We start from the raw sequence: 27,081 nt of genomic DNA, 5'->3' as shown, positions 1-27,081 counted from the left end.
AGCTCAGGGATTGTAAACGCACCAATCAGCACCCTGTCAAAACGGACCAATCAACTCTCTGTAAAACAGACCAATCAGCAGGATGTGGGTGGGGCCAGATAGGAGAATAAAAACAGGCTGCCCCCCCCCCCCCCCCCCCCCCCCCCAGCAACCAGCGGCAACCTGCTGGGGTTTGCTTTTTAGGCCGTGGAAGCTTTGTTCTTTGGCTCTTTGCAATGAATCTTGCTGCTGTTCACGCTTTGGGTGCATACTGTATTTGTGAGCTATAACACTCATCGCGAAGATCTGCAGCTTTTTTCCTGAGGCCGGTGCGACCACGAACCCACCGGGAGCCAACAAACAATTCCACGCGTGCCGTCTTAGAGAGCTGTAACACTCACCGCGGAGGTCTGCAGCTTCACTCCTGAAGTTAGTGAGACCACGAACCTACCAGAAGGAAGAAACTCCGAACATCAGAAGGAACGAACTCCAGACACGCCGTCTTTAAGAATTGTAACACTCACCGCGATGGTCCGCGGCTTCATTCTTGAAGTCAGTGAGACCAAGAACCCACCACTTCCTGACACAATGTGATATCAGGTTGGAATTCGATATCTTAGTTCTACAAAGGTTCTGTTGTGTCAGTCCCCGTTGGGCCTAAACTCCGAAAGCAATGGGATATGATATCAGTGCATGTCCAACCGCCGCGCCCCGGCTCTCCCCGCTCCGCTCCCGCTTCCCGTGATGGCCATAACTAGTTTTTAAGGTTTCTTTAGAATTCCTTTGGCGGAGAGGGAGGTACATTCAGTTGGGTGCCGGGCTTAGAATTTTTTTGCTTCACACACCCCAGTTTCGCAATGTCCAGCCCTTGACAACCAACAGAGCACCTGCAGGAGCCCTGTGAAGTTGGTAAAGGGTTGGGGTTGTAATAGCTGTCCAGCAGATGGGGAGACCGGGGCTCAGAGAAGGTGGGTAACCACCACAGCAGGACGCAGTTCCCTACGGCCAGGGCTGGGAGTAGAAGCTGCAGCCTCCGCTCTGGCCCGGCCCCACCAGCAGCGTGCAGGTGAAAAACTACGATTTCCAGGATGCCATTCGCAGCGGGGTTAGGAAGCGGAAGCGAGACCGGAGGCGGAATCCGATGCGCGCCGCTGCCGCTGCGTGGGGGTGAGGGGATCAGGTACGCCGTCCGCTGGTTAAGGGGGCTGGCTGGGGGCTGCGGGGTCCGTCCTGGGACGACCGCCTCCCTCGCGGGTGGGGCGGACTTTGAGAAAGTAGCGTTTAGCAGTCATGTGGCCTGTGGTACTCCACCTTCCTGGTGCCTTCCCTTCCTGCTTCCACTCGCACGCTCAGCCTGTGGGCCGGGAGGGACCCGCAGGCGGGGTGCTCTCGGGCTGAATTCGATGTGCCATCACTTAGCGGCAGTGTAGGTGCCCATCAGGTGGGACTTGGGCTAGCAAAGGTCTGAGGCCTCTGCCAACCTAGGGTGGGGGTGCGGAGTGGAGGATTTATGAACTCAGCAGGTATTTATTGAGCATCTATAAGCAAACAACACTTGCCTACATTGAAGGGATGGAGGAGGTTCCGACAAGTAAAATAGGTTATGTTGGATAGTAATCTGAATGAGGGGAGGAAGGTAGTCTGTGACTGTCTTAGGGAAGAGCATTGAGAGTAAAGAGAACGGCGAATGCAAAGGCCCTTGAAGGGTATGTTTGAGGAACAGTAAATAGACCACGGAGTGCAGAGGAAACGAGAAGGTAGACCTTAATGCTCTGCATAGGTCATTGTATGGATTTGGGCTATTTACTGTCAGTGAAATGGAGAGTACTGCAAGGTTCTAAGCAGAAGAGCGGTGATTATTCAAACACTTAGGATGCTAACAGGGCTTGGTACTAAGTGTGTACAGGTGAATTCTTCCAATTCTTCCCTGGGTTTATAATCTAGTGGGGAAACAGGTAGACAGCTGTCATGCAAGGCTGGGTCAAATAATTGGAGCCCCATGAAAGCAGAACGAATGTCATCCCCAAGTCCCCAGGATGTACTATTATGTCAGGTGCTTAGTAACTTTGTTGAACGAAAGTAATGAATAGTCCCAATATTCAGCATCGGACCCATAATGGAGGCTCAGAAAAGATGTTGAATAAAGAAATGAAAAATAAATGAAATCTCACTTCTTGATACTGTTACAATGGCAATTAAGTTTCAACCTGAATGTGAGAGGGGGACAAACATTCAAACCAGAGCAGCACTCAAATTCATACAGATAGGAAATACAAAGGTGCTGCCAGGATTGGGGAATGGAGAGTTATATAAAGGTCACAGGGCCGGGTGTGGTGGCTCACACCTGTAATCCCAGCACTTTGGGAGGCCCAGACAGGTGGGTCATGAGGTCAGGAGATCGAGACCCATCCTGGCTAACATGGTGAAACTCCGTCTCTACTAAAAATACAAAAAAATTTAGCCAGGCATGGTGGCCGGCGCCTGTAGTCCCAGCTACTCGGGAGGCTGAGGCAGAGCTTGCAGTGAGTCGAGATCGCACCACTGCACTCCAGCCTGGGCGACAGAGTAAGACTCCGTCTTTTTAAAAAAAAAAAAAAAAAAAAAAAAAAAAGTTAGTTTCACTTTACGAAGATAAACAAGCTCTGGAGATGGACAGTGGTGATGGTGGCAAACAATGTGGATGCCCTTAGGTGTGTTTTTAACTGCACGTTTAAAATGGTTAAAATGGTAGTTCCTATGTCCCAAAAAAAAAAAAATGCTAAATCTGGGCATAGGTAATGTCCCACACAGATTGAGCAGATCTCTGCTTCTGTGATGTCCAACTTCACCTTTGCTTTCTGAGGAACCCTAGGTGGCAATCACCTAATCAGTATTTATTGAGCTTCCATTCTGTGCCAGGCCTTATGCCAGTCAACAGAGAAACAAAGATACAAAAGAGGTGGGCCCTGCCTTCAGGAGTGTTAGCTTGTTCTATTACTCTTCTGGTGGTGGTTGGAGTTGTTTTTATTTGATTTTTAAGATTATTGCATCCCAAGTTCCTGGTTTAAGAAACATTCTCAGGGACTGTAGATATTTGGAGAAGCATGAGGTAAAAGGAGGGGAAAAGAAAGGAAGGGAGTGGGGTGGTGGTGGTAAACTTCAGTTCAATTAAACAAAAAATAAACACTGCTGTTTTCAAGGTTCTATACTGTGAACTCTTCAGTGTTTAGGTAAATGTAGGTATAAGCCCTCCTACAAAGGAATTCAGTTTGATAGAGAAAATACCAGCACAGACTTTCCAATTTTTGAAAACAGTGGAAGTCTGTAGCTCCTAGGATCTCCTATCCTAGATCTCTTTTCTCCTCTTTAGCCAGACTTCCTCCAAAGAGATCTCTAGATCCATTGCCTCCCAGTCATTCCCCAACAGACCCCGGCATACAGTAGGAGCTCGGTGGAATGTTTATTAACTAATGAATAGTCAACACAGGTAAAAATACAAAATGCTATGAAGTTTAAAGGAGGAAGAGAACACATGACTATTAACTAGCATTTATTTAACAAATTGGTGTTGGTTTTCTCACCCTAATACAATGAAGTTGTCAGTTAAAGATTAGTTTATCTTAATGTTTTCATTTGTTATTTTCTGAATGCCTATATGCAGGAAACTGCAGATGACTCTGATGGTATAACAAAGTCTGTTCATTCATCTAAAAGAATGTCATAACAGGGGTCTAGATATCTTTTGTTAAAAAATATATGGGCTGGGTGTGGTGGCTCACTCCTGTAATCCCAGCACTTTGGGAGGCTGAGGTGGGTGGATCACTTGGGTCAGGAGTTTGAGACCAGCCTGGCCAACTTGGCGAAACCTGATCTCTACTAAAAATACGAAAAAATTAGCGTGGTGTGGTGGTGCGTGCCTGTAGACCCAGCTACTCGGGAGGCTGAGGCATGAGAATCGCTTGAACCTGGGTGGTGGAGGTTGCAATGAGTGGAGATCATGCCACTGCACTCCAGCCTGGGTGACAGAGCAAGACTCTTATCTCAAAAAAATAAATAAATAAATAAACCATATATATATATATATATATATGTGTGTGTGTGTGTGTGTGTATATATATGTGTGTATATATATACATACACACACACATATATACACACAGACACATATACACACACACACATACATATACAGGTGTGAGGTGGCTCACATCTCTACCCAGTGACTGGGAAGCTGAGGTAGGAGGATGGCCTGAGGCCAGGAGTTCGATACTGGCCTGGGCAACATAGCAAGACTTATCTCTTAACTTTTTTTTTTTTTTTAATGTGTAATCAATTTCACTGTTCATTCATGTGGAGTGCTTCTGAAATGTTTAAGAATAGCTTGGATTTTTTGTTTTGTTTTTGAAACAGGGTTTGCTGTGTCACCCAGGTTGAAGTGCAATGGCACAATCATAGCCCCACTGGAGACTTGATCTCCTGGGTTCAAGCGATCTTCTGGCTTCAGCTGTCCAAGTAGCTGGGACTACAGGTGTGCATCATCATGCTCATCTAATTTTTTGTGGAGGTGGGGTCTCACTTTGTTCCCCAGGCTGGTCTTGAATCCCTAGACTCAATTGATCCTTCCTCCTCAGCCTCCCAAAGTGCTGCAATTACAGGCATGAGCTTCTGCGCCCAGCCAGCTTGGTATTTTCCTCATTTCTCTGGAGATACACATTATGAAATTTTATGCATGCCACTAATTCTTTGTGATAGTCTGTATGTAAATACATTTAAAAATTTGTACTGGATTTTAAAGGATTTCTAAGCAGAAATAAACTTTAGCCTAGGCAGACAAATGGACACAAATTTCAAATCTATAATTTTGAAAATCTAGAAGGTAATTTACTTGGTCATCTTCAGGAATATATCTGGTGGTCACATGTTCACATAAGTAATGAATAACCAAAACTGCTCAGAAGATTTACCTTCTAATAACAACTGTAAGAACAACACTGAAGGGGTTTTGAATAGTAGTTAACAACAGCAAGTATTTCATGAGTACTTGTTTTATATCAGTAAGTGAAAGGTATCTAATTCTTGCAACAATCCTGTGAGGTCGTTTTATCCCATTTCGTGGAGAGACTCTATGGCAGAGACTTAAATCCTCTAGCTATTGTCCCATTACTCACAAGTGGCAAGCTAGGAAGTGTGTCTGAATTCTAAGAATGCTATTTTCCCGCTTAAACCTATTTAAGTGTGTCTAAACTGAAAACAAAGTTTGGCCCAATTTTGAGCATTTGATGGAGTACAAGAGAAAAGGCAATATGAACTCAACACTAGAAATGTTTCCCAAACACAGGAGTCAAAATGGAAAAGAAAACATAATTCTAGGACACTAGCCATCTCTACAGTGAATGATACTTATGGAGTTATAATAATATAAATGCAGTTTACAGCCAGGTGCAGTGGCTCACACTTGTAATCCCACCACTTTGGGAGGCTGAGGCAGGCGGATTGCTTGAGCCCAGGAATTCCAGACCAGCTTGGATAACATGGTGAAACCCTGTCTCCACTAAAAATACAAAAATCAGTTGGGCATGGTGGTGTGCACCTGTAGTCCCAGCTACTCATGAGGCTGAGGTGGGAGAATCACCCGAGCATGGGAGGTCAAGGCTGCAGTGAGCTGTGATTGCACCACTGCACCCCAGCCTGGGCAACAGAGTGAGACCCTGTCTCAAAAAATAATAGTTTACAAATTTGGTTTACACATTTTAGAAAATACCATGGGGATAGACAAAGCACTTAATTGTTTTGTCAGGGCAAAATGTAAAACCTACCTTGACCATATAAAATTAAAGGCTCAGTTGGAAAATTAAAGGGGGAACAGAGATAGAAATATAAGGGTGTTTATGTTCACAGCCTAAAGATATTGGGGAGTCAGAAATACTATAACTTGAACAAGAAATAGAAGTTTTAAAGTATTCTTAAAAGTAATAGACTCCTGGTAATTGTCATGATAGAAGGAATGGGTATTGGACTTACCTTCCTACAATAAACTATAAAACTGGACAAAGGATATGAAGAAGTTGTTTTCAGGTATTGGGCAGTAGTCACGACAAGACTGTAATCCTTGAGGGAAAAGAAACACACAAGCTAAGCCCCACAGTCACCCTGGCTTTCTACCTGAGGGTGCATAGTGACACGGAGCCCATACAGAGTACGTCTTTGTCACTGGGTGGAGGAAACAGTTGAGTTTAGGGCTGCTGAGATGGCTGGATACAGCAGGGAGGGAGTGGTGTAGCAAACATGTGTCCATAAAAACACATCTATGAAAATGTTCATAGCAGATTTATTCCCCAAGCTGGAAAAAATCTCAAATGCCCATCAACAGAATAAATTGTGATATATTCATACAATGGAATGCTACTCAGCAATAAAAAAGCAACTACTGATACATGCAGCAACATGTATAAGTCTCAAATATTTTGAGGGGAAAAAAGTCAAGTGCTAAAGAGTACATACTGTTTGCATCTATTTGTATGAAGTTGTGTAATAGATACAGCTAATCCATGGTTATAGCAAACAGAACAGTGGTTGCCTTTGGCAAGTTGTGGGAATGGGATGAAGACTGATTTGGAAAGTGGAGAAGAAAGTTAAACTTTCTGGGGGGTGAGGCTGGGTGTGGTGGCTCACGCCTGTAATCCTACCACTTTGGGAGGCCAAGGCGGGTGAATCACTTGAGGTCAGGAGTTCGAGACCAGCCTGGTCAACACGATGAAATTCATTTCTACTAAAAATACAAAAATTAGCTGGGCATGGTGGTGTGTGCCTGTAGCCCCAGCAACTTAAGAGGCTGAGGCGGGAGAATTGCTTGAACCCAGGAGGCGGAGGTTCCAGTGAGCCAAGATTATGCCACTGCATTCCAGCCTAGGCAACAGAGTGAGACTTCATCTCAAAAACAAAAACTTTCTGCAGTGATGGAAATGTTCCATATCTTGACAGGATTGTCAGTAACACAGGCCCTATACATTTGTTAAAACTCATTGAGTTAGTATATTTTACCACATAAATTCATTAAACTGTACCCTTAAAATGTTTGCCAAAAAAATGTAAAGATCAAGGTAACTTGATCTCAAATTTCAAAATCAAGGTAACTAATGAAGAATTAAAAATAATAGGCCAGGTGCGGTGGCTCACACATGTAATCCCAGCACTTTGGGACGCCAAGGTGGGCAGATCACCTGAGGTCAGGAATTCAAGACCAGCCTAGCTAACATGGTGAAACCCCGTCTCTGCTAAAAATACAAAAATTAGCTGGGCCTGGTGGCTGGCGCCTATAATCCCACTGCTGGGGAGGCTGAAGCAGGAGAATTGCTTGAACCTGGGAGGCGGAGGTTGCAGTGAGCTGAGATTCCAACACTGCACTCCAGCCTGGGTGACAGTGTGAGACTCCATCTCAAAATAAGTAATTTAAATAGGGGTTGGGTGGGTGCGATGGCTCACGCCTGTAATTCCAACACTTTGGGAGGCCGAGGTGGGAGCCCAGGAGTTGGAGACTAGCCTGGGCAACATAGGGAGACCCCTATCTCTACAGAAAATTTAAAAATTAGCGAAGCATGGTGATACATGCCTGTAGTCCTAGCTACATGGGAGGCTGAGGCGGGAGGATTGCTTGAGCAGGTTGAGGCTGTAGTGAACCATGATTGTGCCACTGCACTCAAGCTTGGGTAACAGTGAGACCCTGTCTCAAAAATAGTAATAATATGGACTGATTTAAGCGATTTTAATTCTTATGTTTCATAGGGAGTCAATACATTCAAAGCTTATGAATCATGAAATAATGATGTAAGCACATGATTTCAGTTTAAGGAGTTAATTACCAAAAGAACGAAAAACTGGTTAACAAGGGTTGCCACTAGAGGTGGAAGGGATAGGAGTGTGGATTGTTACTTTTCATTATAAATAGGTTTTTTTTTTAACCATATACATGAATCATACTACATAGACTTAACACTTTTTAAGATACATTTTTCATAAAAGTGGTTGTGTGACTACACCCAGAGGACCAGCCATAGGTAATGGTCACATCATTCGTGTTCTATGACACTTGACCATTGACTAAAGCATTTCTGACTCATATCGTTCTCAGATTTTGAACTCCACTTTGAAATTATGACATCATTTGTTAAGTGTTCTGTAAGAGTGCTTGTCTGTAGTTTTCAACTCAGCATTTCTGAGGGATATTAAACATTTTCAGTGGTGACTGTGGCTTTCTACTGCAGTGGTACTCAACTGAGTTGGAGGCAATACATAGTTTAAAAAAAAGTCTGATACATACCAACAACATAAAAGAATTCTTGGTTTCGTGTCACTCTACTATATATTTTGGTTCATTCTCCCAGGATGTTCTAGTATAGTACCTTACTTATAGTAGGTATTCAATAAATATTTGCTAAAGGAACGATTTTGAAAATAAACTGGTTGAAACATAATGGGGGAGGTGAAGTGGCTTTTGCAATCTGTCTTACCCTCAAATCATATAATGCATTTTAAAGTACACAATAAATAACTTGGTTATCTGTGTCACTGCAGCAATGGATAATCATTGATTGCTTGGAGATGTCAGGTGTTGTGCGTGTCCTCTAAGAAGCGTATCTGGGGTCAGGTGCAGTGGCTCATGCCTGTAATCCCCACACTTTAGGGGGCCGAGATGGGTAGATCACTTGAGGTCAGGAGTCCAAGACCAGCCTGGCCAACATGGTGAAACCCCATCTCTACTAAAAATACAAAAATTAGCCGGGCTTGGTGGCAGATGCCTGTAATCTCAGCTACTCAGGAGGCTGAGGCAGAAGAATCACTGGAATTCAGGAGGCAGAGATTGCAGTGAGCCGAGATCACACCATTGCACTCCAGCCTGAGTAACAAGAGCAAAACTCTGTCTCAGACACACAAAAAAAACTTCTTACTACTGAACTGTTTCTCTGCTGAATAATTTATCTGGAAGACACATGCTTTTCTCAGTCCAGTAAATCTGGTTCAGTATTTTACACACTTCTGATCTTTCAGTAACACAATAACACTTTGTCATTTGGATGTAGGGAGATACCTATGTTAGTGAAATAATGTAATAGCTCACATAATTGTGCCTTTTTCCAGTGTGGTTGAAAGGACAGAGGACTAAGTCCATGGACTGGAAATTGGAAGGGAGTACTCAGAAAGTAGAGTCACCTGTGCTGCAGGAGCAAGAAAGCATCCTAGAGGAGACAGGTGAAGATGGACTTCCTGAAGCCTTCCAGCTTCTGCAGATCGATGCGGAAGGCGAGCGCCAGGAGGGAGAGATCCTGGCCACAGGCAGTACGGCATGGTGCTCGGTGAGTGCGTGAATTGCCTGGCCATAGGCCTTGAATGATGGAATGTCTCAAGACACCCGTTTTAAAGATGGATACTGGTAGTGAAAAGAGAGACGGAATGAGTTTTGTGTATTCTGAGTGATGAATTTTCTGGTAACTGGTTTAAAGTTTTAGTTTCATTTGAGTCATAGGAAAAGTAAAGTTCAAAAGGAATTTTTGATATACCTCTGAAGGGTCAGGAAATCTAAACTCCAGGCCCTGTCACTAATGAATTTTCTGTGACCTTGACCAGGTCATGTCTCTTTCTGGGGCTCTGTTTTCTCTAAACACGATCCAGTCTAGGTTTGTTTTTAAGAGTAATTCCTTTTTCTCTCCAAACTTTATATATAAATGAGAAAAAAGCAAATGTTTCTAATGTTCATTTTCCTTTTTTGGTGCTTATGAAGTTCTCAAACAATTTTGTTTTCTGGATAATATAAGAAAAATGTCCAGAGAAAACAGACACACTGGGAAAAGATAGTTGCAGCAAAGAAGAGCAAAAGAAAGCAAGAAAAAGAACGAAGAAAAGCCAATCGTGCAGAAAATCCAGGTGACAATAAATGAGACTGTTGGTATAATCATATTTATTTTTTAGCACACATGTCTGCATGTCCCAGTGAGAGTAGGAATTTTGTATAAGTAAAAAGCATCTGGGATGTGGGACCCACTGTCCTATTTTCTTGGAAATCAAAACATCAAAGAAAGCAAAATTTGTAGCTGGGCGCGGTGGCTCACACCTGTAATCCCAGCACTTTGGGAGGCCGAGGTGGGCGGATTTGCGAGGTCAGGAGATCGAGACCGTCCTGGCTAACACGGTGAAACCCCATCTCTACTAAATAAAAAAAAAAAAAACCGGGTGTGGTGGCACGCACATGTAGTCCCAGCTATTTGGGAGACTGAGGCAGGAGAATCGCAAACCTGGGGGGTTAGAGGTTGCAGTGAGCCGAGATTGAGCCACTGCACTCCAGAGCCTGGGTGACAAAGTGAGACTCCGTCTCAAAAAAAAGCAAAATTTAAGGCTGCTTTTCAAATATAAGCTATCTAACTAACATGTGTTTATAAGCTCAGAATAGAAGGAGTGATACCAGCAACAGCTAATATTTATTCAGTATTCTGTGTTAGGTTCAGTTCTAAGAATTTTACATGGATTACCTCAATAGAGAGGAGCTGTTACTATCATTCCCATTTTGTAGGTGAAGAGACTGAGGCTTAGAGAAATTAAGTAACATAATTATGCCCAAGATAATTTAGCTAATCAATGAACGAACTGAACTTGGATTTAAACCCTGCTGTGTGCTCCAGAGCCCATATTCCTCACCACTCTATGTGTAAATCTTCTAATGAACGAATATCTTACACCAGTATCAAGTTTCTCTTTATATGCAAAATAAATACTCACCTGGCTAAGAAGATTTGTTTCTTATATAATATTCCTCTGGTTTTCCACTTTTCTTTCTTTCTGATATTTCTGCTTTAGGCATTTGCCCCCAGCACAGCAAACGTTTCCTGAGAGCTCTAACCAAAGACAAACTTTTGGAAGCCAAACACTCAGGACCAAGACTGTGTATCGATTTGAGTATGACCCACCACATGTCAAAGAAGGTAGAACATCCACTAAGCCTGGAATTCCTGCTCGCATGAGGGAGGCCCAGAAGGGTACAGCTTTCATGAAGAATATGGCCAACTCCAGCTTCTGGGATTCCTTAGTAAACTAGTAAAGTGTTTGCTTTTCTATACTGGGTTACTAAGTTCCAGGGTGGCTGTTGTAACGAACCTAGAAGAGAATATATATAGTTTGGTTTAGTTTGCAAATTTTTACCTTGTCTTCTGTTTTAAGCCCAACATCTTTGCCTCTCTGTTCATGATATCTTCAGTCTGGATGGAACCTTTCAGGTTCAGTTTTCCAGACACTAAATCTTTGGGAAGAGGAATATTTGCCTGGGAGCATGTTGCGGGAAGATTACCTGGTGGAAGAACTTTTTGCAATGTGTGTGTTTTTTGTTTTTGTTTTTTTGAGATGGAGTCTTGCTTTTGTCACCTAGGCTGGAGTACAGTGGCACAATCTCAGCTCACTGCAACCTCTGCTTCCTGGGTTCAAGCGATTCTTCTGCCTTAGCCTTCTGAGCAGCTGGGATTACAGGCGCCCGCCACCACACCCGACTAATTTTTTTTTTTTTTTTTTTTTTTTGAGACAGAGTCTCACTCTGTTGCCGGGGCTGGAGTGCAGTGGCTCAATCTTGGCTCACTGCAAGCTCCGCCTCCCGGGTTCACGCCATTCTTGTGCCTCAGCCTCCCACGTAGCTGGGACTACAGGCTCCTGCCACCATGCCCAGCTAAGGTTTTGTATTTTTAGTAGAGATGGGGTTTCACCATGTTAGCCAGGATGGTCTCGATCTCCTGACCTTGTGAGCTACCGCGCCTGGCACGCCCGGCTAATTTTTTTGTATTTTTAGTAGAGACGGGGTTTTGCCATGTTGGCCAGGCTGGTCTCAAACTCCTGACCTCAGGTGATCCACCTGCCTCGGCCTCCCAAAGTGCTGCAATTACAGACGTGAGCTACCGTGCCCAGCCTCAATGTATGTGTTTTAACTGATGCTCATTCACCCCATTGATGAGAGAGGGATTCCCACACTAGAGTTCTGGGAATGGCAGAATGCATGACACCTGACACTGGACAGATGAGATTCACAGCAGTTCATGAGTCTCATATACTTACAGCCCAGGGGAGGAAGATACTGTATACCATACAGGGCCACGTGGGGATTGTAATCAAGAACAGAATTAACAGCAAGGGGCTGTGTGAAGTGGGCTTTGTAGTATCCAGGGGTTGAGGTGCCCCCTGGTTACTATAGGAGGATGTGATTGGCTTGTTTGGAAAATTCCATGGGCTGGCAGGGAACCAAAACTCCTTAGGGATAAACAGAGACTATGCCTTGGACCCTTGATAAAAAGGATTTTTTTATTTATTATTTTTTAGGGTACATGTGCACAACGTGCAGGTTTGTTACATATGTATACGTTCGTCATGTTGGTGCTGCACCCATTAACTCGTCATTTAGCATTAGGTATATCTCCTAATGCTATCCTTCCCCCCTCCCCCCACCCCACAACAGTCCCTGGTGTGTGATGTTCCCCTTCCTGTGTCCATGTGTTCTCATTGTTCAATTCCCACCTGTGAGTGAGAACATACGGTGTTTGGTTTTTTGTCCTTGCGATAGTTTGCTGAGAATGATAGTTTCCAGCTTCATCCATGTCCCTACAAAGGACATGAACTCATCATTTTTTATGGCTGCATAGTATTCCATGGTATATATGTGCCACATTTTCTTAATCCAGTCTATCATTGTTGGACATTTGGGTTGGTTCCAAGTCTTTGCTATTGTGAATAGTGCCGCAATAAACATACGTGTGCATGTGTGTTTATAGCAGCATGATTTATAATCCTTTGGTTATATACCCAGTAATGGGATGGCTGGGTCAAATGGTATTTCTGGTTCTAGATCCCTGAGGAATTGCCACATCAACTTCCACAATGGTTGAACTAGTTTCCAGTCCCACCAACAGCGTAAAAATGTTCCTATTTCTCCACATCCTCTCCAGCACCTGTTGTTTCCTGACTTTTTAAATGATCGTCATTCTAACTGGTGTGAAATGGTATCTCATTGTGGTTTTGATTTGCATTTCTCTGATGGCCAGTGATGATGAGCATTTTTTCATGTGTTTTTTGGCTGCATAAATGTCTTCTTTTGAGAAGTGTCTGTTCATATCCTTTGCCCACTTTTTGATGGGGTTGATTTTTTCTTGTAAATTTGAGTTCATTGTAGATTCTGGTTATTAGCCCTTTGTCAGATGAGTAGATTGCAAAAATTTTCTCCCATTCTGTAGGTTGCCTGTTCACTCTGATGGTGGTTTCTTTTGCTGTGCAGAAGCTCTTTAGTTTAATTAGATCCCATTTGTCAATTTTGGCTTTCGTTGCCATTGCTTTTGGTGTTTTAGACATGAAGTCCTTGCCCATGCCTATGTCCTGAATGGTATTGCCTAGGTTTTCTTCTAGGGTTTTTATGGTTTTAGGTCTAACATTTAAGTCTTCAATCCATCTTGAATTAATTTTTGTATAAGGTCTAAGCAAGGGATCCAGTTTCAGCTTTCTACATATGGCTAGCCAGTTTTCCCAGCACCATTTATTAAACAGGGAATCCTTTCCCCATTTCTTGTTTTTGTCAGGTTTGTCAAAGATCAGATAGTTGTAGATATATGCAGCATTATTTCTGAGGGCTCTGTTCTGTTCCATTGGTCTGTATCTGTTTTGGTACCAGTACCATGCTGTTTTGGATACTGTAGCCTTGTAGTATAGTTTGAAGTCAGGTAGCATGATGTCTCCAGCTTTGTTCTTTTGGCTTAGGATTGACTTGGCAATGTGGGCTCTGTTTTGGTTCCATATGAACTTTAGTTTTTTCCAATTCTGTGAAGAAAGTCATTGGTAGCTTGATGGGGATGGCACTGAATCTATAAATTACCTTGGGTAGTATGGCCATTTTCATGATATTGATTCTTCCTACCCATGAGCATGGAATGTTCTTCCATTTGTTTGTATCCTCTTTTATTTCATTGAGCAGTGGTTTGTAGTTCTCCTTGAAGAGGTCCTTCACATCCCTTGTAAGTTGGGTTCCTAGGTATTTTATTCTCTTTGAAGCAATTGTGAATGAGAGTTCACTCATGATTTGGCTGTTTGTCTGTTATTGGTGTATAAGAATGCTTGTGATTTTTGTACATGGATTTTGTATAAAAAGAATTTTTTTTTTAAATCTAGGAGACCTTATATACGGGAGCAGAGTTGGGAGGGGAGCTTACTATTAGGCTATTTGAAGTATTCCCAGTTTTGACAGACGTCAAGGCAGTGCATAATACTGGGCCTTAATTTTAGGCCTTATATCGCAGTATGTAAATTGTAAACTCTTTTCAGACATCTGTTGTATGTGCTAGTGTTTGCATATTTTTCAGATAAGTTAAGAAAACTGCAGATCTGAGGTTCCTACCTGAAACTTCTAACTCTAGTCCTCTGAAAATGTTAACCAAGAATTTCCTACCATTAGGCTGGGCACAGTGGCGCCTGCCTATAATCCCAGCATCTTGGGAGGCCGAGGCAAGAGGATCACTTGAAGGCCAGGAGTTTGACTAGCCTAGGCAATATAGGAAGACCCTGCCTCTAAAAAATTAAAAATTAGCCAGATACGGTGGCCTGTACCTGTAGTCCCAGCTACTCAGGAGGCTGAGGTAGGAGGATCACTTGACCCCAGGAATTCTAGGCTGTAGTGAGCTATGATTGTACCACTGCACTCCAGCCTGGGTAACAGAGCCAGACCCTGTCTCCAAAAAAAAAAAAAAAAAAAAATCCATATTGTTGAATTAAGATAGCAGATTAAATCAAACCCAGAGTCTTTTTCTCCTACCCAACAAATCAAGCCAAATTGTGAAATTGCTTTTATATAAGACCATTGTCTGTGATTCAGGGTAAAAAGTTAAAACTTCCAACCCTATTGCATCTCCTGAAGTTAGGAAGAAGGTACCAAATTTATTTGATGTTCTATAAACATTTCTGTATATTAATGAAACCTCTTTAATAACTTAAATAGTATTACATAAGATTTTAGATAAAAGCTAAAATAAGAATTTCATATATTAAACATTTAACAGCAGGGCCAGCAGGAGGGCAAATTCTGTTTTATACTACCTCACTGTTTCCGGACTCGTATCATTATCTTTTGTCTGTAAGGTGTGATGCCATAAGGTATAATACACGCACACATGTACTCCTAGTACATGGGGTTTTCTGGAGTAGCGTTCAGTGAACTTATTGTAGCCATTTCTTGCTAGCTAATTTAGAGTGAGTTGGCATGTTTTTTCCCTGAGTTGTTCTTATTTCTTTGAAGGAATTAAGTAGACTGGCTGGACAGATTCGAAGGTTGTATGGTTCAAACAAAAAAGCTGACAGGCCATTTTGGATCTGCCTCACTGGATTCACAACAGACAGTCCCCTTTATGAAGAGTGTGTGAGGATGAATGATGGATTTTCTAGTTACTTGGTAAGTCTCTTTTTGCATATTATTTGAATTGTCATCTGAAAAGTTATTGTGGGTAATAGTAATTTTTTTTTACTTTTTCATATATATGTTACATTTTCAGTATTGAAGTCTAAAAAAATTCAGAACCTCTCATAAGTTCTTACATTTAAAATTTTTTCTCATCCTCCTACTGCATTGGCAAAGTACTGTTACCAGTGTCTAGGACTGTATTTTGTATCCTGTATATTTTATGCTAGACTGTATACTCCAGGAATATTTTTGGGAAATGCCATGACTCCTTTCTTGTTCTCATTAATGGTGAATTGGGAAACATGAGTTTTGGGAGAAGAGAGGGAATCCTTTATGAAGTAATGCAAATTTAAGATAAGTTTTAGGGAGTACTAAGGTACTTTTCACCTCTCTCTAGGATCTCATACATTTAGTGATACACATACATGCAAGAATCCAGATGAGTTTCTCAAATGTCACTGAAAATGCCCAGTGTGTTTGCATTGTGTAGCTGAGACTGAGCAGTTGTGGCCTTCCCCAGGAAGGTCCATAGAAGTGATGAATGTGAAGGGTGCATTGCGCAGGGCTGCACAGCCGTTTTGCTGTGACTGTCTTCACAGTCTCTGTAGTGCAGCTAGTTCCAGTTTTCTTCTGTGTAGTTGTTTTAATGATTCTTTTACATAAGCCAAACAGTCCTTTTTACAGGTCCACATAGTTCCCTTACTTTCCTGTCTTCATGCCTTTCTTAGTCCCTCAGCTTTGAGTTCTTCTCCTTTTGTCAATATTAATCTATTTTGAGGCTGGGCACGGTGGCTTATGCCTGTAATCCTAGCACTTTGGGAGGCCGAGGCAGGTGGATTGTTTGAGCTCAGGAGTTCGAGGACTAGCCTAGGCAATATGGTGAAACCCTGTCTCTACTAAAAATACAAACATTAGCTGGGTGCAGTGGTGCATGCCTGTAGTCCCAGCTACTCAGGAGGCTGAGGCAGGAGGATCACTTGAGTTTGAGAGGCAGAGGTTGCAGTGAGCCTAGATTATGCCACAGCACTTCAGCCTGGGTGACAGAGCCAGACCCTGTCTTTAAAAAAAAAAAAAATCTCCTTTCAGAAACCCAGTTCCAGCATTTCCTTCCCCAGAAGGTCATCCTGATGTTACTCACTCATCTGTAGTCCTGGAGCATGCTCCCCGTACCTCTGTCAGAACCCCATATCGCTGTCTCATTTCATAGGTTTGAATGTCTGTGTCTACTTTCCCTCCTAACTAGGTACTTTCTGAGAAGAAGCTGTCAAGCTGTCACACATGCAGTTCCTTGATAAACCTAGAGCCGTGCCTGATAGAAACGTGAAGCCCAGTAACCTAGTCATTGAATTTTGAGCTTTTTTTTTTTTTTTTTTTTTTAAAGACAGGCTGGAGTGCAGTGGCATGATCTTGGCTCTCTGCAACCTCTGCCTCCTGGGCTCAAGCCATCCTCCCACCTCACTCCTAAGTATTATAGCTGGGACTACAGGCACATGCCACCACGCCTGGCTAATTTTTTTGTATTTTTGGTAGAGACTGGGTTTCACCATGTTGCCCAGGCTGGTCTCGAACTTGGGAGCTCAAGTGATCCTTCCACCTTAGCCTCCCAAAGTGCTGGGATTACAGACGTGAGCCACTCCACCCAGCCGTGAGCTGTTTTAACATTAGACTGTTTGCATTTTCCAGTTAGACATAACAGAAGAAGACTGCTTTAGTTTATTTCCTCTGGAAACCCTTGTGTACCTGACTCCTGACTCAGAACACGGTATGTAGTTGAATGCATGGATTCGTATAGCCCATTGTTCCTGTGTTTCATTATTCCCCGTGGCAGAATTTATTAAAGCCGCTCAAGAAGGACACCCCTCCCCTCAAAAAAAAGTAATGCACATGAGCTGTGCTCCTCTTAGTGGCAGGGGCCCCGCTGGATGCTTTGATGTGTCTTACCATGGCTCACAGCTGCACAGACTTAGGGTTTCCATCCTCATCTGGGCCTTGTGTAGTGCCTGCCAGTCTTTCCCAGTGTCCTTGGTCTGCTACCCAACTAGTCCTTCTTGGATCAATGTTAGATCTATTTTTTCCTAGAAAATCATTCATTTCACATACTTTTCAAATGTATTGGTATTCAGTTGATCCTAGTATTCTCATCTAATTATTTCACATTCTTCTGCGGTCTTAATTGAGTTTCCTTTCTGAATCTAATGTTGATTTGGGTCTGCTACCCTTTTTCGTGATTAGCTATGCCAACAGTTTGTTTTATTGGCCATTTTAGAAAATTAGCTTTTGGTTTTATTGAGCAAGTTTCTTTTTGTTTTCTACTGAATTTCTACTTTTATTGTTAATAATTCTTTCATTTTGCTTTCTTTGGATTTAGAAATTATAAAACATTTGATCTCATTGACCTTCATTTTTTCATTAGCTCTTGAAGATGTTGATCTAAACAAAGTTTACATCCTCGGTGGGCTTGTGGATGAAAGCATTCAGAAGGTAAGTATACATTTCAGCCCCAACATCTGTGTTTTAAAAAGCAGTGCTTGCTTTTAGAGGCATGTGCCCTGTCATAATCTCATCTAGAGGGTCTAAGAACTTCAGGGAACAGGAAGAAAGAGCCATCCCCACCAGGTTGGCCCTCTGGCCGGTGAAGTTCCCTCTGTCCTCATGAGCAATGTCAGCGAAATCAGGAGTCAGGAACTGGACTGGGCACTGTTTGGTAATTACATAGCCATTGTTGAGTTTCTCTCTTCAGTTCTGCAAGGATAACTCTGATATTGACCAAGTGTAAGCATCAACTCAACATTCTTACTAGCTGTTTGTTCTTTGAGGGAGTAGTTTGCTCTTTCTAAGGCTGATCTCTGCTGAAACAGTCTTAGCCCAAAACCTCAAACTCCTAGGATTATCCAGATTTTTTTTACTGGAGTTTTAGAGGAATAATTGGGGTGTCACTGGAATTTTGAAATGTTATATAGCTATTTAAGATAATTGTTAATATTTACTAATTAACATATTACATAGATAAGTTTAATAAAAGTTAAAGATTAACATATAAATATAAAAGAGTAGAGTGAAAAATAAGTCTTTCCTACCTTTGTCTCCCAATTCCCCTCCCCTGAGGCAACTGATGTCAAGTTTTCTTATGTATCCTTCTTGAGACATTATATGATCACAAAGTATGTGTTTGGGTATATTTTACATATAGGCAGATGTGTTCTATGTTCCTGTATGTATTAGATGTACGTATATTTAACACAGATGATAGGCTAATTTAATTGAATTTATTTAAAAAATATTAGTGTTCCATGACTCCATAGTGATCATCTAAAATATGAGCAGGGGCTATTTACAGAAGAATGCCAGCTAATAAGGAATGCATAATAGAATTAGAAAATCATCATTTTGTCACTCCTAATACAATTGTTGACTCAACTGAAAGAGAGGTTGTGGAGGAACCGGCTATTTACATGGTCTCAAAGTATCACCCTACAGATAACAAAGGCAAAGATTTACCATTATAGTAAAGCATTCTGGTGGTCACCATCTTATCCAAACTTGATCAAACTTAGTATCACCCATACAGGTACAATCTCTGCCTCCTGAGGTGTAGTATTCTTGACAGAAAATGTTTTTTTTTTCTTCTTTTGAAGCAGGGCCTTGCTCTGTTGATGCAACCTTGATCTCCTGGGCTCAAGCAATCCTCCCACCACCTCAGCCTTCTGAGTAGCTAGGACTACAGGCCCATGCCACCATACCTAGCTAGTTTTTAATTTTATTTTTTTTTGAGACATGTTCTCACTCTGTTGCCCAGGCTGGAGTGCAGTGGTGTGATCATGGCTCACTGCAGCTGCAATCTCATGGGCTCATTCGAACCGCCCGCCTCAGCCTCCTGGGTAGCTGAGACTACAGGTGTGTGCCACCATGCCCAGCTAATTTTTATATTTTTTTGTAGAGACAGGGTCTCGCCATGTTTCCCAGGCTGGTCTTGAACTCCTGGACTCAAGCAATCTACTCACCTCAGCCTCCCAAAGTGCTGGGATTACAGGCATGAGTCACTGTGCCTGGCCTAGTTTTTAAATTTTTTTTTATAGAGACAGGCTCTCACTTTGTTGCCCAGACTAGTCTCAAACTTCTGGACTCTAGCAATCCTCCTGCCTCAGCCTCCCAAATTGCTGGGATTACAGGTGTGAACCACTGTGCCCAGCCTCATTTTTAAAATTTTTTGTAGAGACAGGGTCTCACTGTGTCCAGCCTCGAATTCTTGGACTCAAGCAATCCTCCTACCTCAGCCTCCCAGAGTGCTGGGATTATAGGCGTGAGCCCTCTCATCTGGCCCAGAAAATGTTTAAGCTAAATTTAATTGTGAGGAAACAGACAAATCAGAATGTGGGACATTCTGCAAAACAACTGGACTGGACTTAACTGAGGCAGGAGGCTGTTATAGATTAAGAGGTTCGTCCAGGCACAGTGGCTCATGTCTGTAATCCCAGCACTTAGGGAGGCCAAGGCAGGAGGATCACTTGAGGCCAGGAGTTTGAGACCAGCCTGGGCAACACATTGAGAACCTATCTCTACAAAACAATTAGGAAAAGAAAAAAAGGTTAAAAAACCATAATAGCCAAATGTAGTATGTGAGCCTTGTTTGAATTCTATATTGAGAGGAAAGCTTTATAAAAGACAGTTTGGGGAAAGTTGAGGAGATTTTAATGTAGATCGTGTATTAAGTGAAATTAAAGTTTCTTTGAAGTGAAAATGGTATTGTGGTAAGGTAGGAGAATGTCATTGTTCTTAGATGCATGCTTAAGTATTTAGTGAAGAAGTATTGTGATGTCTGTAGCTTACTTTGAAATGGTTTGGCAAATTATTTTTTATTGAGACAAGGTCTTGTTCTGTCATCCAGGCTGAGTGAGGTGGTGCGATCATAGCTCGCTGCAGCCTTGGACTTCTGGTCTCAAGCAATCCTTGCGCCTCAGCCTCCTGAGTACATAGGACTATAGGCACATGCTTCCATGGCCAGCTAATTTTTTTTTTTTCTGTATTTTTGTTAGAGATGAAGTCTCTTGATGTTGCTCAGGCTGGTCTTGAACTCCAGGCCTCAAGCAATCCTTCTACCTCAGGCTCCCAAAACACTAGGATTACAGGCATGAACCACCTCGTCCAGCCCAAAATATGTATTTATATACAGAGAGAGAAAAAGCAAAATATTAACAACTGGTGAGTCTAGATTACAGGAATGAATATTGATTGTATTATTGTTTTGAACTTTTCTTAGGTTTAAAATATTTCAAAGTAAAAAGTTAGGGCTGGGCGTGGTGGCTCACACCTATAATCCCAGCCCTTTGGGAGGCCAAGTCAGGCAGATCACAAGGTCAAGAGATCGATACCATCCTGGCTAACATGGTGAAACCCTGTCTCTACTAAAAAAATAAGAATTAGCTGGGTGTGGTGGCGTGTGCCTGTAGTCCCAGCTACTCAGGAGGCTGAGGCAGGAGAATCTCTTGAACCAGGGAGGCGGAGGCTGCAGTGAGCCGAAATCACACCACTGTAGTCCAGCCTGGTTGACAGAGCGAGACTCTGTCTCTCACACACACACACACAAAGTCTGGAGGGCTGGAGGACTACTTCAACCCAGGAGTTAGAGGCTGCAGAGAACTGTGGTCACACCACTGCACTCCAGCCTGGGTGATGCAACACAGTGAGACCCTGTCTCTAAAAAATAATAATAATTAAAAGTTTATTAGTCTTACCTGCAGCAGGGTGACAGCCCGTCACCCCCCCCCACCCCCCCAAGACAGGGCCTTGCTCTGCTGCCCAGGCTTGGAGGGCAGTGGCACAATCACAGCTCACTCCAGCCTCAACCTCCCAGGCTCAACTGTTCCCCCTATCTCAGGTTCCCAAGTAGCTGGGACTACAGGTGAGCGCTACCACGCCCAGCTAATTTTTTGTTGAGTTGGGGTTTCACCATATGGCCCATGCTGGTGTCGAACTCCTGGGCTGAAGTTACCCACCTGCCTCAACCTCCCAAAGTGCTGAGATTGCAGGCATGAGCCATGGTGCCTGGCCAACAGTCCCTTTTTCGAGGCAGTTAAGTTCAGAGGGTCAGTGAGCAGTGCATGACTTACAGATGTGCAGTTTTAACATATTATCTGTCCACCAACATTTAAACTGAAAAATAACTGGAAGATTTGTGAGATGTTTAGAACTTTTTGGTTATTGGAGCTTGGCTTCTTCACAGAAATAACTGGAAGATTTGTGAGATGTTTAGAACTTTTTGGTTATTGGAGCTTGGCTTCTTCACAGAAATAAGCTAAGAACAACATTTCTTCAAGGAGAGTCATTTTATTATGAATCATTGTGCAAAGAACATAAACTAAATTGTAAGCTCTTCTAGGGCAACACCCAAATATCCTACTAATCTTCAAAGTGATTATAAAGGAATAAGATTTTTTATAAAACAAACGTATCATATAGCTTATATATGCAAAGGAGTTTTATCCTTTCAAATAAGTCCTTGTATCGCTTAAAACATTTTTGGAAGTTCTATCTAAAATTTTGTTTTATGTGAGTGAGAGGCAGGTGTCAGCACCGAAAAAGGTACTAGGTCCACTTCACACTATTCCACCTGGTTAGACCATACTCATGATGGCCAGTCAGTTATGGGACTGTAAACAAAATGATACTGACTAGCTTAGAACAAGTTCAGAAGAACTTGTCCTGAATGATGAAGGGACTTGAAACTAACTCATAGTCAAAGAAGAGTTGACAGAACTGAGGCTACAATCTGGAGACCAGAGGATTCCTAGGGGGCATGATCACTGCCTTCAAGTTTCTGAATGGCCGTCTTTTGGAAGGGCCATCTTACTTGCATGGTCTGGCCTTGGGGGAATAGACCGAGGATGAATGAGTGGAAGTCTCAGAGAAAACAGAGAATCTTGCTCAAGATCAAGAATTTCCTATCAGCTGGGTACTATCAAAGTTGGAGTGGGTTGTCCCAGGATGCATGAACTCCCTGTCACAAGAGCTGTCCATTGAGTGGCCACATGGCCTCTTGGAGAAGTCATAGAGAACAGAAAAACAATGAATGGGTGGTTAGAGTGATATAGTTAACACTATTGAGACCCCTTCCAAGCCTTGGCATGTTAATTTTCCTAGTAATCTGAACCTTTCTCTTTAATCCTGAAGTCTTAGGTAGAAAATCTTTCCTGGGCTTCTTACAAGGCAGCAAATGTAATTTGACTGAGTCATGACTCAGTCTGAGGGACTTCATGACTGAGGAACATCTTATAAAGGGACATCAGTTTCTGTACTCCAATACTAAATGGCCTCAAGTTGATGGACTTCTTGTGACTCCTTTTTGCAGTTTTCAGAGCCCTTTTATTTTTATTTTTGAGACAGGGCCTCTGTCACCCAGGCTGCAGTGCAGTGGTGCAGTCACAGCTCATTGCAGCCTTGATATATGTCCCAGGCTCAAGTGATCATCCAACTTCAGCCTCCAGAGTAGCTGGGACTACAGGCACACACCAGCACACCCTGTTAATTTTTTTTTGTTATTTGTAGAGACAGGGTCTCCCTATGTTGCTCAGGCTGGTCTTGAACTCCTGGGATCAAGCAGTCCTCTGGCCTTGGCCTCAAAGTGTTGTGTGAGGCACTTCACCTGGCCCCTTTCTTTTAATTGGGCTCTCTCTTCTCACACCTTAATGCCACTTGTTGCAGTGGTGCAGTTGTCTTGAATCTTGTCTACCTTTTCCTCTAATTTGATGCTGCCTTTCTGTAATGAGCTGGAAGTTCCAGATATCCAGAATTGGGTCTTACTGAGTTAGGGCTCAGAATGTGCTCTGATTGATTAGACTGCTTGGGCCTTTTGATGCCTACTGTAGCTGCAGATGTGCCTCTTTTGCTTATTTCTCTCTTGGTTCTAAGTGGTAGTGAGTGAAGGACTGTGGATAAGTGGCCCCCCAAAAAGTAAGATATTGTCACATAAGCTCTTGAGACAGTTAACTCATTATTTGCAGTTTCTTCCATTCCACAATAGGCTACTTATTTTTAATGCTGTATGTATTACATTGAGAATATACTCATGTATAATTTTTATAAGAAAAATATTTAACTGTATATTTACAGAAGGTGACATTTCAAAAGGCCCGGGAATACTCTGTCAAGACCGCACGCTTGCCAATCCAGGAATACATGGTCAGAAACCAGAATGGGAAAAACTATCATTCAGAGATACTGGCCATCAATCAAGGTACGTCTTACACGGCCCCCATCCAGGGTGTGTGAGTTCTGGTGCTGCTGCTTTGCACTGTGTTTAAGTGGCCTTTGAGTCAGTCTCCTCTGTGACTAATGTGTGTGGACTTTATTGCATGTATGTCATGACATGTATTCTGGCCACTAAGAGGCATTTTTGTTTTCTTTGTCACCAACTATGTTAAAGATAGTTGAAATTGTCCCCTTGGCCAGGCACGGTGGCTCACGCCTGTAATCCTGTAATCCACTTTGGGAGGCCGAGGTGGGGCGGATCACCTGAGGTTAGGAGTTCGAAACCAGCCTGGCCAACATGGTGAAACCCCATCTCTACTAAAATACAAAAATCAGTCAGGCGTGGTGGTGCACGCCTGTAATCCCAGTTACTCCAGAGGCTGAGGCATGAGAACCGCTTGAATCTAGGAGGTGGAGGTTGCAGTGAGCCAAGATCATACCACTGCACTCCAGCCTGGGTGACAGAGTGATACTCTGTCTCAAAAACAACAAAAAAAAAGCTGGGCACAGTGGCTCACACCTGTAATCCCAGCACTTTGGGAGGCTGAGGTGGGCAGATCACCTGAGGTCGGGAGGTCGAGACCAGCCTGACCAACATGGAGAAACCCCGTCTCCACTAAAAATACAAAAATTAGCAGGGCATGGTGGCAGGCGCCTGTAATCCCAGCTTATCTGGAGGCTGAGGCAAGAGAATTACTTGAACCTGGGAGACGCAGGTTGCGGTGAGCTGAGATCGGGCCATTGCACTCCAGCCTGAGCAACAAGAGTGCAACTCTGCCTCAAAAAAAATAAAATAAAATAAAAAATAAAAAAATGTCCCCTTCATCTAGAATGCCCAGCTTTTAACCTCTCACTGACCACTGAATTCCTGTTTGATCTTCAGGGTTCAGTTCAGGAGCATCTTGGCCCTTCCCCATCCCAGGCCATGGCAGAGCCCTTCTGTGTTCCCATTTTACTGTGTTCCTTTCTGTTGCACCCTATCCATTCATAGGCCTGTATCTTTCAGGGTAGGCTGAGGTCCTTGAGAGCAAGCAGAGTCTGTGTCCTTGCCTCTCTCCCCCCAAGACCTTAGTACCACATATGGTGCAGAATAGGTTTGTTGAATGAAATATTATAGAACATCCTTTTCATTTACTCGTTCTTTTTTTCCTCTGTGGTCACTGTGTTTTCTGTTTACTCTCTAACAGTGTTTGATATCCTGTCCACTTACTTAGAGACTCACAACTGGCCTGAAGCATTGAAGAAAGGAGTTTCTTCAGGAAAAGGCTATATTCTTCGGAACTCAGTGGAATGATGGGCCTAAGATTGCAGCTGCGTGGCCAGGTGCTCACGCCGTAATGCCAACACTTTGGTAGACCAAAGTGGGCAGATCACCTGAGGTCAGGAGTTCGCGACCAGCCTGGCCAATGTGGTGAAACCCTTCTCTACTGAAAATACAAAAATCAGCCAGGTGTGGTGGCGTGCACCTGTAGTCCCAGCTACTTGAGAGGCTAAGGCAGGAGAATCACTTGAACTCGGGAGGTGAAGGCTGCAGTGAACCGAGATTTCACTAGTGCACTCCAGCCTGGGTGACAGCAAGACTCCATCTCAAAAAAAAAAAAAAAAAAAAACAGCTGCAGGCGTGAGGTGCTTAGAGGCACCTTGACCCAAAGAGCAGGGCAGAGGGTGGCAGTGGCACATAGGCACGTGTCTTTGCATGACATCTTCTCAGAGCTTCACAATAAGCTAATGTCAGGGACCACATTTAATGCTTTTTAATCTCCCATAGTGCCTGGCTCACAGGAAGTGCTCAGATATGTTAAGTAATAAAAAGTTAACATGGTGGATGCAGTGGCTCACGCCTGTAATCCCAGCACTTTGGGAGGCTGCGGTGAGTGGATCACAAGGTCAGGAGTTCCAGATCTGGCTAATATGGTGAAACCCCGTCTCTACTAAAAATACAAAAATTAGCTGGGCATAGTGGCGTGTGCCTGTAGTCTCAGCTACTCGGGAGGCTGAGGCAGGAGAATCGCTTGAACCCAGGCAGCAGAGGTTGCAGTGAGCCAAGATCGTGCCACTGTACTCTAGCCTGGGCAACAGAGCAAGACTCTTGTCTCAAGGAGAAAAAAAAAAATTATGTAACAAGGAATTAGCCTCAAAACCACATGGCTTTGGATGTGCTAATTCAACTTTTGTACATCTATTTGTGAGAGACCTCTTAAAATTGTTTAAATGGTTATATCAAGAGTTTAATATTCACTAAACTGGCATCATAAAATTGTATGACTTTCTCCAGCCTTGTCTGATCATGCTCGTCGTTGCCCAGCTTGGTAATAAACTTCGCAGGATCCAGCCTGTTCTGACCTATCCCTACTGAGTCCCCATAGCATTATGTTCCCTCCTGTGGCTCTTACCCTGTTCCTTGCAGAGTATGGGCATGGAGGGCTTCTCTTCCTAATCCTTCCTAATGTAGGATCCTAACAGGACAAATCTGTGTACTTATCTTTCTATCCTCCCTGAGCCTGGTACTAACTAGATTCTTCATATGTATTTGTAACAGATTAAATTGTAAAGCAAACACAGTATTGATAAAAGTCTGTCTTGAAAATAGCTAGAAAGTGTTAGACACATGAACAGATTAGACAACCTACTTATTACACAAATCTCATGTTCCTTATGTTCCAGTTGGACATATTTGCTTCAGTTACTCTGACGGTTTGGGTTAACTTGCTAGTTAAGCAGCTAGCAAATTCGGGAAATGTATTCAGTATCTCAAAAGAACCAATAGATTACTTCTCTGCTCTGTCCCCTCCCTTTCACAATTTAATTCCTAAGGAACTGTGTTCACCTAATAAATTATATCAGTGCCTTTCTATTTGAAAACTGGCTAGACAGTTCATCATAAAAGAGATGGGACCAACCTAAGTACCCATCAGCCAATGAATGGATAAAGTGTGGTATATGTATCCCATGGAATATTACTCAGCCATAAAAAATAACAATGTCTTTTGCAGCACCTTGGATAGCATTGGAAGCTGCTATTCTTAGTGAAGTAACTCAGGAATGGAAAACCAAATACCAAATGTTCCCACTTGTAAGTGGGAGCTAAGCTACAGGTAAGCACACAGAGTGGTATAACAGACACTGGAGACCCAGAACGGGGAAGGGGAAGAATAAAAAACTACATACTGGGCACAGTATATAGTACTCACGTGACTGGTACACCAAAATCTCAGACTTCACCTCTATACAATTCATCCATGTAATCCAAAACCACTTGTACCCCTAAAAGCTATTGAACTAAAAACTGTCCAGTCCTTAGAAAACATCATTAGAAACACACAAAGCTCCTTGATCTTTATCAATCAACAAACAATGAGTTCTATAATCTCTTTGATCCAAAAAGGACTTTCTATGGATAGGCTTCAGGGGATCTGTAT

General features: G+C 42.9%; 1 protein-coding gene across 4 annotated transcripts; it reads left to right on the top strand.

Annotated features, from left to right (window-relative positions):
• The first annotated feature begins 1,093 nt into the window (after positions 1 to 1,093).
• Positions 1,094 to 26,524, top strand: TRMT10B (tRNA methyltransferase 10B). 4 transcript variants are annotated; one of them, XM_054500248.2, is made up of 9 exons: positions 1,119 to 1,159; positions 9,094 to 9,308; positions 9,768 to 9,876; positions 10,804 to 10,928; positions 15,257 to 15,409; positions 17,102 to 17,180; positions 17,832 to 17,899; positions 23,525 to 23,648; positions 24,850 to 26,524. In XM_054500248.2, the coding sequence occupies exons 2-9, from the start codon at positions 9,123 to 9,125 to the stop codon at positions 24,954 to 24,956; spliced, it is 951 nt and encodes a 316-aa protein (XP_054356223.1). In that variant the 5' UTR covers positions 1,119 to 1,159; positions 9,094 to 9,122; the 3' UTR covers positions 24,957 to 26,524. The 4 variants fall into 4 exon arrangements, with proteins under 4 accessions (XP_054356226.1, XP_063506219.1, XP_054356227.1 ...); XM_054500252.2 differs by lacking the exon at positions 9,768 to 9,876 and having other exon boundaries at positions 1,113 to 1,159; XM_054500251.2 differs by lacking the exons at positions 9,768 to 9,876; positions 10,804 to 10,928 and having other exon boundaries at positions 1,094 to 1,159.
• The last annotated feature ends 557 nt before the right edge of the window (positions 26,525 to 27,081 follow it).

The sequence above is a fragment of the Pongo pygmaeus genome, chromosome 13 (assembly GCF_028885625.2).
Source record: "Pongo pygmaeus isolate AG05252 chromosome 13, NHGRI_mPonPyg2-v2.0_pri, whole genome shotgun sequence".
NCBI classification, from domain to species: Eukaryota; Metazoa; Chordata; class Mammalia; order Primates; family Hominidae; genus Pongo; species Pongo pygmaeus.
This window is presented reverse-complemented; position numbering and strand designations above follow the sequence as displayed.